We start from the raw sequence: 12436 nt of genomic DNA, 5'->3' as shown, positions 1-12436 counted from the left end.
CTCCCACCTCCCTGCTCACCTCCCCCCACCTCACAGGTGATACAGATGGCCTCTCTATCCCCTCCTCTATCCCCTCCTATTCCCAGATGATAAACTGGTATAGCATTGTCACACAGCCCGCATAATCCTCCTGCATACTATAAACCATCTTTATATTACTATGCCTAATACCTATATGATACCTAATACACAATGTTTATTGAGATCCACAGATGTAGAGACCCTAGATATAGAGGGCCGGCATACTTCATCACCACTGAGGTGTGATGCCTCACTAGTGAAAAGAAAGGTCACAGCTGCTAGAAGGCCCTCTTTACCTCACCTCGCCTTCGCTCTCCTTTCCATGACTCGGATGTTGACATGGCCCAGGACTACAGCAGCCTGCTACATCCATCAAGTACAAACCAGAATACAAAGGGCTGCACAGAAAGTATAGCAGACAGAAAGGGGTGACGAGGCTGGATCCTCGGCAGCACTGTGAGCCCAAGTCCCAGCTCGGCCTGGAGACCCACATGCTTCACAAGATGCACTCCCGCCCGCCGAAACCCTGGGAACTGCTTTTCCTATTTAGCATCTTGAAATCTTGATTCACAGTCCTCGTCATCAAGGTCTGCCTAGGACAATTTGTTCTCATATGGGCCACAGCCACAGAACTCACAAAGCCCCAAGTATTAAAACTAGGGCTGCCAGTTTTAATTTGAGGTTCAAAACAAAACACCAGCCTAGCCTTCAAACCTAACAGCCTTCCTCTCTCTACTGAGGTTCACCAGACACTGCTTGTGTACACCTGGCACTGCCTTAGGAGAAGATGAGAAATACAGGAATCCAAGTGTACAGCAAACAAAGACTTCAACCGTGGTGGGAATAGAGTTCTAGGGTGCAGAGAGTGATGACTGGGCTCTCTTGGCAACCTGGGGCAGAGGGACATGTGAAAGAAGATGGACATGGAAAACAGACCTTAGACATTTTAATATTTTGCTATATAATAGGAACTACTAAGGTCTGAAAACAGAGGTTGGTATATTTGCTTTATGTTTTTGTCCTAGAACCAGGACAATTGTTAATGGCATCAGAAGGAGTACAGTAGATGGAGACCACACACACACACACACACACACACACACACACACACACACACACAATCAGCAGGGAGATTGATGGGTAATGGGGATGAGATCCTCCTGTTAGAAGACAATTCTCCATGGATATTTCGTGTTTCTGTACTTCTGGCAGCTTTGGTTTGAAACTTTCTTTTCAATGTTTTTCTAACAAACAACCTTGTGTGAGAGAGACAGAATCTCCCTGTGGGGCAAAGAGCAGATTTTTTTATTCTAAGGAAAAATGAAGATACTGTCTCCCTCAGGGGCAAAGCTTGGCCAGGATGCTTGCTGACATCTTTATAAGCTCCGGGATTTCCTAAGCTCAGGGTTTCTCAGTGGGGACACACCCACTGTGTGTGTGTGGTATCTCCCCCCACCCCAGTTCTCTGTGGGCCTTGGGGGTAAGAAGCACCACTGCAGACAAGAGACACACTACTCACAGTGCTTTGAACAATAGCTCCCTTTGTTTCTACCCAAGAGTTTCGGGCCTTTTTTCCCTTAAAATTATCGCCAGTGAACTTGCTAGTTTGCAAATAGGGTAAAATGTTAGAAGCTTTGCAAGTTTTTTTTTCCTTTGCAGTTCTGGGGATGGAATCCAGGGCCTCACAGATGCTGGGCATGGGCTCTACCACTGAGCTACATCCCCAGCTCTGCCTCATGGTTCTTAAGGCTTACGCAGTATATTATTTATGGGGGTAAAGACCAGAAGTAAAGGTGATTCTGCAGTGTCTGACGGGTGAGAAGGCAGAAGATGATGATGTTCAGGAACACAGGAGGGAGGCAGCTTTCTGAAAAGGACAACGTCTGGCTTGATGCTTTGGGTTTGAGGAGCTCAGAGGCTTGTGGGAAGGAGCGATCCGGTGGGCAGGTCCTCAGTCCAGCTGGGCCAGGACCGCAGGGGATGCTCTGTAAACAACTGAGCCCCTCGTGCCTGGCTGCATTTCCTCTACTCCCACATCTCTGTGCCACATTAGAGTCTACACAAGACCCAGAATCAGAACCTTCATTTTAAAAGGGTATGCTTTTGTTCTTCTTTATAGCTCAGTAGAATTCCATTGTTTGTATTTCCCATAATTTTGTAATCCATTTATCTGTTGATGGAGGCCTAGGTTGGTTCCATATTTTGGCTATTAGGAATTGTGCTGCTGTGAACATGGTATGCATATGTTACTGTAGTTCTCTGATTTCAACCCCCTTGGAAAGACACCCAGGAGTGATATAACCAGATCATATGTCGTTTGCAAGAAGATGGAAAGACCTGGAGAACATTATGTTAAGTGAGATCAGCCAAGCACAGAAAGAAAAGGGATATGTTTTCTCTAATATGTCCAAACTAGGGAGTATTAGGGATATCAGAGAAACTCCAGATAATGAAGGGAAACCTCAGCAAAGCTAGAATGGAAGGAGAGGAGAGGAAGAAGGCTGAGGTTAATTAATGGAGGAGCTACATTCAAATATGTTTAAAAGTATGAATGTAGCATGGTCAACCTGGAGACTCATTGTTGGGAGGGGGAAGGGGAAGTGGGGCAGGGGAGAAGGCACCAAGCACAGTCTGAATGTATGCCATTTTAAATACAATCCACATAAAAATAAATAAAATTCAAATCAAGTTTATACCTCTGAGGGGTCTTAAGAAAAATAAATAAAATATAATAAAAGGGAGTGCTTTACCTAACATACATAGAATCAAATTCCTGAAGCTGGCACTTGGGTATCTGAACATTTTTAAGGCTCTAAAGGTGGCTCATATCTGCACTGAGTGGAACAGAGTGGGAGAAGAAGTAACCTAAGGCCATAAGTAAGATGTGGCCAGTTTTCACATGCACTTGGGTCTGAGTAGCACATGGATAGTCTGAGACCTTTTTACCATATCATGTGTTGATTTTCTTTTTTTTTTTCTTCCTCAAACTAACCCAAAGAGCTTTTTCAGTGCATACAGGTTGTAATATCCTGCAGGGCTGGGAGTGAATGCCCTTCTTGAATCTTCATGGTAACTGGCAACTATCACACACCTTCTCAAGTCCAGTTTGATAATGGAACCAACATCTCAAAGATTTTCCTCTGCACCACAGTGGGAGGAGTAAGGTCTGTCTTATGTGCCATTTGTTTTAATGTTTTCCTGGCCCCACCTCCCACCCTAGAACTTGGAAAAGTGTCTGATAAACATAAGATTCAAGAGACTATGTTGAGAGTCAGCATTAGCAATTGTTCAAGAAGCAAAATAATCAAACATCAGCAGAAATTAAATTAGGACATGAAGCCAGAGCCCTGAGATGATCTTTTCTAAAAGACATGAAATACCCTTATGAATCATTTTCTTATTTCATTCCCTCACACTCTAACCAAGTACCTGGGGGGCACACTGTGGTGGTGGGTGGGGTCAGGGGCTGCTCTGCACTATAAACACCTCAGTGGTGATGAAGTATAGCTGGCCCTCTATATCTAGGGTCTCTACATCTGTGGATCTCAATAAACATTGTATATTAGGAATCATATAGGTATTAGGCATAGTAATATAAAGATGGTTTATAGTATGCAGGAGGATTATGCGGGCTGTGTGACAATGCTACACCAGTTTATATGAGACTTGAGAGTCCATGGATTTGGATATCTAAGGGGGTTCTGGAGCAAAGCGCCCATGGACGCTGAAGAACAACTGTGACTCCCTCAAAACAGATTCTGGTTTCTTGGATAACTGACATTCTGATATTTTATTAGGTCACAAAAATGCTACTCTGGGGCGAGGGATGTAGCTCAAAGACAGTGCTTATCCATCATGTGCTAGATGGATTCCATCCCAGCACCAAAGAAAGAAAAAGAGAAAGAAAGGAAAAGGAAAGGAAAAAAAAAAGAAAGGAAAAGAATGAAGGGAGGTAGGCAGGCTAATCTGGAACAGATAAATGATAGTAATAAGACCTCCTCCCTCTTTTTAACATCCTCCCCCATCCCATGGGGGAGGTTTTATCCTCTGTGGGATGAGGAGATCCCATCCCCTCTGACTGGTCACCTTAATTGCTTCCCTATAGGGCCCTTTTTGCAACTTGACCTCCTGCTGTTACCCCTTTCCTCCTAGATTTTGCTTGCTAGGGGAAGCATCTAGTTTTTACTTTCTGTGATATTTCTCTGTGCATACCGCATTGCAAGTTCCAGTCCCACTCTTGACATCCCCAGTAGAGGCCTGGCCACCCGGAGGACTCTGATCCTGACCTTGCTGGCCCCCGCACCAGCTTAACCCCTCTGCTGGCTCCGATCCCAGCCTCGGAGGCCCCAGCACCGGCCTTGCCTCATTGCAGGCTCCGATCTCGCCTTGCTGACCCTGGCACCAGCCTAAACCCTTGGCAGGCTCCTATCCTGGTCTCGGAGGCCCCAGCGCTGGCCTAAACCCTCAGCAGGCTCCTATCCTAGCCTCGGAGGCCCCAGCACCGGCCTTGCCTCACAGCAGGCTCCTATCCCAGCCTCAGAGGCCCCAGCACCGGCCTTGCCTCACGGCAGGCTCCAATCCAATTCAGGACCTCTTTATGTTTTTAAAAATAGACCCTGAGAAGCTTATCTTTATGTGGCTTATTTCTGCAAATATTCACCATATTATAAGTTAAAAGTGAGAAATGTTTCAAATGCAGATACACAAGCACACACTCCCTGAGCTGTCAGAAAAACGACAGCTCCACGGAAGCCCACGGCATACCGAGGGAACAAGATGGGGGAGAACTAAAGACAGTTGAACCCCTGAGCCACCGAGGCTTCATAGGAACTCCAGGAAGTCTATGGACCAAATTTTGAGAACCCTTAATCTCTATAACAGAAACTATGTGATGAAAATATTTTTATTACACAAAACATTCTGTAGGGTGAGGAGGTGGTGCACGCTTGTAATCCCAGTACTTAGGAGGCTGAGACAAGAGGCTCTCAGGCTTGAGGACAGCCTCAGCAGTATAGTGAGACTCTCAGCAACCAAAACCAAAAAAGACTGGGTGTGAAGCTCGGAGGTAGGGCATCCTTGGGCTCAATCTCCAGTACCACAAAAGTAAATGAATGAATGAATGAATGAATGAATGAATAAAAAATTTTACTGATACTGAAAATATCCCCATTTAAAGAAAGAAAACCACAAAACAGTATGGACATTATGTACAAACTCAAATAAAGTAAGAAACTTAACATTCTAATATATTGCACATATAATACCCCTACATGGCAAAAATACAAGAAACTTATTTTATTGGTTTTCTGAACTGAGATTTTTCTTTTGTAATCAGAATGAAACATATTTTTAACAAATAGGTACATATTGACTATTGACAGTCATCTGTCCCTTCCAGACCCCCAAATTTTAGCTTGGTAAAACTTGTCATGAGAAAGTATTTGTGTTTTTGTTGGGGAATTGAACCCTGGGCCTCATGCATGATAAACATGCACACTACCACCAAGCTACTTTCCAGCCCCCAAAAGAAACTGGTTCTGCAGAGCTATAAGTGAGGCCTGCCTGGCAGCACCACCTGAGAGCGTGCTAGAACTGCTGGAGACTTCCTGAATATCATCTACATTAAGACCAGGTGATTCTGATTCATAGCAGGCTGGCGAAACCCTGGCAGTAAGTTAGAATCCCTGGAAGTTTAAAAGGGGGCTTGAAGCCAGGCATGGTGGCTTGTACTTGTAATCCCAGCACTTGGGAGGCGGAGACAGGAGGATCGCACAGGTTCAAAGCCAGCCTCAGCTACTTAGTGAGGCTCTCAGCAACTTAGTGAGACCTGTTTCCAAATAAAATATAAAATAGGTCTGGGAGTATAACCTGGGGGTAGAAAGCCTCTGGGTTTCATCCCCAGTACCACAAAAATAAATAAATAAAAGGGGGCTTGGGAGAGGGCTGCATCATTTAATGCTCTCAGGGGATTCTAATGTGCATTGAGGAATGAGAAAATGCTGTTCTAATGCAAGGGCCTGGCTTCAACCTTGAAAAGCAGGACCATCACCTCCAATCTCACCTGCTTCCATGGAATGCCCCCCCACACACACACACACTGCGACTTGTGGACATGTGATAACCTTACTGCCAGCCCTGCTGGCCCTCAGCTACCAGTGACTTCACAGGGACAGAGGAAACAGCCGCTGTCTTAGTGCCCTCAAGTTGCTATAACAAAATACATTAAGCTGAATAATTTACAAGCAAAAATACATGGCTTACAGTTCTGACCACTGGGAAGTCCAAGACTAAGGGATCTGCAGTTGTGGTGCCTGATGAGGGCTTGCTCCACAGAGACAGGGCCTTCTCCGCATCCTGGCTTGTTGGAAGAAGCAAACTAATGCCCTCAGACCCCTTATATAAGGGTCCAAACCCGGAAGTGAAGAGGGCTCCATCCTCGAGACCTCATCACTGCCTGAAGGCCCCTCCTCTTCATACTAACACATGGGGACTGATTGCAACATACGGATTTTGGGAAACACAAACATTCAGACCATGGCAGTTGGCTTCCTTTATATCCTCTATGAATCTGAAGACCATGAAGAAAAGTAAATCTCCTGCTGCCCTGCACAACTAGAAGGCAGAGTTTGATTTGCAAGTTTGCCAAGTTTCACTGATTCCTTGAGGGATCAAGGGATGATTGTTATTAATTTGTCTTCCATGAGTTATTGTGCGGGACAGTACTGGAATGGTTTTTAATTCATTTCTATAAAATAGGAATGTTTTGTACCTACACTAATTTTACCAATAGCTCCACTTTTCAGGCTGCAATATCATTCCACATGACGTGGTTACCCACCACCTCAGTGACCAACCATGTAGTTCAGCAAGGTTCTGCTCCTCTTCACATCTGCCCTGCGCTGTCGGCTTCCTCTCCCTGGAGCCAGGTCTGGCCTCTTCCTCTTCCAGCCCTTTCTTCTGCCCCTGTGTTCCTCACATGTCTGTCTCATCCTCCTTGGAAGATGACAGCGTAGGTCTTAAGGAAGCTCCCTTCTACTGGTAGGGACCCCAATCCACCATCAGGTCACATTTCCTTGAAAAGTTATGCCAAGGGTTTTCAGCACAGTGCCCAGGTACAGCAAACTTCCAGGAAACCTGATGGTCACCACCATCTTCTAGGAATTACACTTGAGACCCTGCAGGAAGGCAGAGCCCCGCTTCCACCTGGCCTGCACATGCCTGGGGTGCTCTAATTAAATTCCAGCAGCAAAATCAGGACATGAGATATTGATGAAGCAAAACATCCTTCTCCCTTTCAAAAACATGCCGTTTTCAGGATTGTGGAAAAGGAACAAAGAACTCACCTGTCCAAAGCACACATGTAAGCCATAGACCCCCCTTTCCCCACAGTCCATTAACTGCCTGCTCCAACTCCAGTCAGCTGAAGTTCTGCACAATAGACACTAGAGGGCAGGCCACTAAAACATTCCAGTTTAACCAGTAGCTCCGCAAAAAAAAAAAAAAAAAAAAAAAAAAAAGGCACAGTATCTCCAGATTTGAAAGGCGCAGAGAGAGCAATGGCATGGGACTTATCTTGTTTGCATGCTACTATTTCCTTTTCTAGTTCATTTCCATAGTGGAAAGCTTCCACAGTGGAATGCAGAAAGCTGGCTGCTTTTCCTTTAGCTTTACTTGCGCTGGCATTCCCAAGCAAAAGAATGAATTGCACTGGCCAGCGCCGGCCGCCAGGGGTTGGGCTAAGGGAGACTAATCAGGTGTCCTTCACTGGTGGCAAGTTTGTAAAATATCCACTCAATAGGAGTACTCCATAGAAAGCTGGAAATAGTTTCTCAAATTAAGAAATAAACCCAAACTGTAGCTCTCTAAGTGCTCCCTTTGTAGAACCCCCACCCCCTGAAAAAAGGAAGTCTGGGTGAATGTAAAGATGGCTTTTGTTCGTGTTCAAAGTTTAGCTTCTCCACTCCCCAGTCCAGGAACTCGGTGCTTTGTCTGTCATCACACGTAGGTTTCCCAGTTTTACCATGCTGCAGTATAGCCAACGATGATGTCAATGCTGCCTTTCCTCCTCGCTCTGACCCTGGGCTGCCCCGGCTGAGAGATGGCGCCTTGGCCCGCTGTGGAGTGCTGGCCTCAAAGCCCCAAAGGCCAGCGTTTGTGGAGAGCTTCCCGGTTCTTCCTTGGAGGTCTGCACAGGATTTCCCCAGAGAAGGAGAGCTTTGCAGAATAACTGACAAAGATGGCTCGGAAGGGCCTGCCAGGTCACTGGGCTCCAGCTCCTCATTGTTTAGCCCACCAGCTTCCCAGGGCTCTTGTCCAAGGGAGCCGGAAACACACACAGGGAGAAGCCCCAAACTGCAGAATTATTTGATTCTTGCCCACACAAACGCAGGGCATGAAAGATCAAGCATTCTGCATAATAAAAAAGCACAAGACAAACTTTTAAGAACCCCTCAAGGGAAGAAGGCCAGGCAGGAAGAAAGCTCAAAGAAGTCAAGGTTTATTCCCTGGGAGAAGAGTAGTTTGTCAAATACTTTGTATTGCAGTTCTACTTTTAAATTTCCCAGTCTTTTTCAAAACTTACCTTTTTATTTGGTGGAAGCAATCGTGTTTGTGGTAACCAATAAATAAAAGATAAATTTAGTGATCTTTCTGAAGCCTACCAGTTTTGATTTTTGTAGACAAAGTGTCCTTTTACTTCAAAGCTGCAATTTTTCTCCTTTGTTGGTTGGTTTGCAAAGAGTGAGGAGAGCCAGTTATCTCACATAAATGCTAAGAAAAATTAAGGATCAGAGATCGGTCACCTCCAATCCCCACTGACTAGTGGTCTTACAATCAAAACACTTTTGTTTCAAATACCCAGGGAAGCGAGGCAAATTGTTCCTCAAACAAGTCTTGGGACACACTGCTACAGTCTGAGAGTACTACACGAACCCCAAATTTTGTTTCCTTTTTTTTTTTTTTAAAGTCTTTCATCGGTCTTAAAGTCTCCTAGAGTTATGTCACACTAAAAAGACACTCAAGTTGGTGGTTTTCAAATGGGTTAAGATTCCTGCTTCAAGGGACCACAAGCAATTATTTTCTTAAGATTATAAATGTGTCTAGATCTGTAAATCCTACTGTGCATTAATGTTCATGGGAACTTTTGAAAATATACACATACCCAGGCTCCACACCCCAGAACTGCTAGGGGCAAGGCCTGGGGGTCATTAGTCCCTAGGTGATCGCAACCAGTAGGTGACAACCTCAGGGACAGGACAGAGGTCTACTCACCAGACTCTGCATCTATCTTATCAACTTGCATTTAGGAAGGGACATCTCCCTCCACAACCATGAAAGTCTACCTGTCCCCTTCTACCCTAGAGAACTGATGGGAGCAGTGCTTCTTAGAACCGTCTGTGTGTTTGGGCTGGGGATAGAACTCAGGCAGGGCCTCATGCACTCTAAGCACATGCTCTACCAAGGATCCCCCCAACCCCGAGCCCTTTTGAAGATTCCACTGCACAGTGGAGACTGAGAACCGCTGGATTTGAGAATTAATTCCCCAGGGCCAGAAGAAGAAGTCACAACTTCATGGAAGGTAGAACCAAGTTTATTAATGACAGCCTTTATTACAATCACTCTTAAGTGTAAAAAATAAAGGGTGACTAATTAAAATTGGAAACTCACTTGGACTGGCTATTTGGCCTTTCACTGGACGTGCCCAAGGGTGGGGATCTTGCCTGATTCCGAATCAACTGGTCAGATGGAGTTCACTGGAGAATGAGGTAAGAAAAAGACAAAAGCGCCGATGGGAGAGCTCATGTCTTCTCCATGTTGGAAGGACGTTACAAAACAACAGCTGTGGGATGGGCAGGGACGAAGTGAGGTCATCTTACATCCAGAATGTGCAACGAACATGGCTACCTACACAGACACACACACACACACACACACACACACACACACACACACACGGTCTCACACACTCCCAAACTGTGGAGATGAGATTTTAAAAGCATTTCTGTTCGTTGTCTAAGCAGAGGGACACATCTGTCAGCCACTGCGATGTAATGTGAGGCTGGAGTGGAAAACCTTGCTGAATTTCCACAGTGTGCTAGCTGGCTGCCCAGATATGCACTGGCGAATGTGTCACCACTGCAAAACATTCCCAGTGTTCCAGACTAATATCTGCTCCCAGGAGAGCAACATCTGGTGGACACCAGTTGGGTTAAAATCTGGGGCGGGTGGCCACCTGGCCCTCCCATCTGGAGTGGGGGCGGGGTGGCAGCACCTGGAAGTGGTTTCCCACCTGTGTTGCAGAACACCTGTCCACTTCGACACATGCCTCGCCACAGTATTTGTGCTTTGTTCCCATCCAGACAGTGGGGCTGACATAAAGGACAGGGGAGCTCTGGCCACGCGCTGCTTATCACTGTCAGCAAACTAATACCGCAAGAAGAAGGAAAAATAAAATCAGATGCTTTCTGATTGTGTCAACACTGTTTTGGAACGGGGCCCAACTCTGTTCAAAGAGAAAGAAAGGGGAGGTGTCGAGACGGAGCTGGAGGAGAGAGCTGGCTGGGTCTGGGGAAGCATCTGTGACAGCCTGGCCACCTCTTCCCACCAGGCGGGGACAGTGTGCCACAACTCCTGAGGCCATGGACCTTTGAAAGCAACACTGACCAGCATTTCCACATGTCCAGGAGAGATGGCAAGAGAGGGAGGAGGGTGATTCAGTCACAGGCCATGCAGGTTAAGATTATACAAAAAAATTAATACTCAAGCTGAGTAAGAAAACTTTAAAATGTAAGAGAAACTGTAGCATAGTCTTCACCTTTGGGAGACAAAACAAAAACAAAAACAAATAAAATGAAACACAACCCAGAGAATTCCAGAATTCCCAAAGAAATTCTGGGGCAGGGATCAGGGAGTATTTAATTAATACCTCTCATTAATTAACTTCATTTTCTTCTTGTATTTCATTGATAAATAAAGCTCAGGCCTACTTAGAAAAAAGATCAGTCGTGCTAAAATACAGCATCCTGAAGTCTCCGCCGCTCGCACCCGGTGACCGTGGGATACACGTTTCTCTTAGAAGGAGATGCTCTGAGATGGACCAGGGTGTGCCAGCCACACTCCCTGTTCAGTATCATCACAGATGTTGAACCCAAAGTCCAGCTGACTTCTTCTCCAGGTGAGAGGTGCAAAAGTTTCCTGAACTGTACGTGGAGGGATGCTGTACCTTACCCCACTGCACGCTCAGGTAAGTGGCTGAGTCTGAACAGAGAGGTGATTCTTCAGGTCACAGAACACAGGCGCCCTGCCCCGATGTGGGAAGGACACGACTGCCCTGCCGGCCCTCCAGTCACTGGGGTGGATGACAGGGCTGTATTTGCCACAAATTCAAGTCCATCTGGGTGCCCCGCCCTCCCTTTCTTTCCTTTTTGGTGAACATCCATCTATCCATAAATTCATGGCTACAGTAGATTCACGGCACAATGACTTTCATGTTGGTTATCTTAAAAAAAAAAAAATTCGGTCAGTGAGCAGCATTTTCCAGTTTCACCCCTAATGAAAGACAAGTTCTTGGCAGTTCCATTAGGTGGAGTGCAGGATGCCTCTGTGGTCAGCTCTGCATGTGGGAGGGGATGGAGGCTGGGTCAGTCCAGTGTCTTGCAGTAGCCGTCGCGGGGGCTCTACCAGCTAGCCCTGACGGCTTCAATGTCACTAACCAAATTCTGGGCCAGGCATATTCCAAAAATCTGAGAAAGTAAGAAAAGAGTGTCAAAGAATGAAACTCTACATCAGGCTTTTCCTTGGCTGCTATATTCCATTGCTTTTATAATCTGATTTGTTAAAACTGACATTCATAGGCTGGGGATGTGGCTCAGAAGTAAGAGTGTTTGCTTAGCATGCAAGAGGTCCTGGCTTCAAACCCCAGTACTGTGCAAAAAAAAAAAAAAAAAAGAGAAAGAAAAAAGAGATAATTCACATACCATAAAATGCATCCTTTTCACATCAATAATTCAGTGGATTTTAGTATATTCCGAAAAATACACACCTATCACCACTATCTAACTACTGAACACTTTCATTATCCCCCAAATAAACCCCGTTCCAATGGGTGATTGCCATCCCCTTGTCTCTACAGCCCTGGTAACCACAACTCTACTTCCCATCTACGATGTGCCTTCTAGGTATCTCATGTTCATGGAATCCTACAACATGTGGCCTTTGTATCTTTTTTCATGTAGCAAAGTATTTTCAAGGTTCATCCACATGTACTAGTAGTTCATTTCTTTTTTGCTATCAGATTTTTTATTTTAAAAACTTTTTTAAAAATTGGACTTGGCAAATGTTTTGGTACAACTTATAGGAAAGTTAATATAGCCCCAATATGCACATGTGGCCTTTGTGGCTACAGGAAGTCAGCCTA

General features: G+C 45.4%; 1 protein-coding gene across 1 annotated transcript in view; it reads right to left on the bottom strand.

The window, feature by feature from the left end:
- Nucleotides 1–11696: 11696 nt before the first annotated feature.
- TSPAN5 (tetraspanin 5) overlaps nucleotides 11697–12436 on the bottom strand; it is a gene marked incomplete at both ends in the record, with an annotated part of 184088 nt that continues 183348 nt past the window's right edge. The window contains one exon of the mRNA XM_080697447.1: nucleotides 11697–11762. Within this exon, the coding sequence (XP_080553573.1) occupies nucleotides 11697–11762 (66 nt within the window). The remainder of the gene's footprint in view (nucleotides 11763–12436) is intronic.

The sequence above is a fragment of the Muscardinus avellanarius genome (genome assembly GCF_963383645.1).
Source record: "Muscardinus avellanarius genome assembly, chromosome: 6".
Classification (NCBI taxonomy): Eukaryota; Metazoa; Chordata; class Mammalia; order Rodentia; family Gliridae; genus Muscardinus; species Muscardinus avellanarius.
The sequence above is the reverse complement of the archived record's forward strand: the minus strand, read 5'-3'. Positions and strand labels throughout refer to the sequence as shown.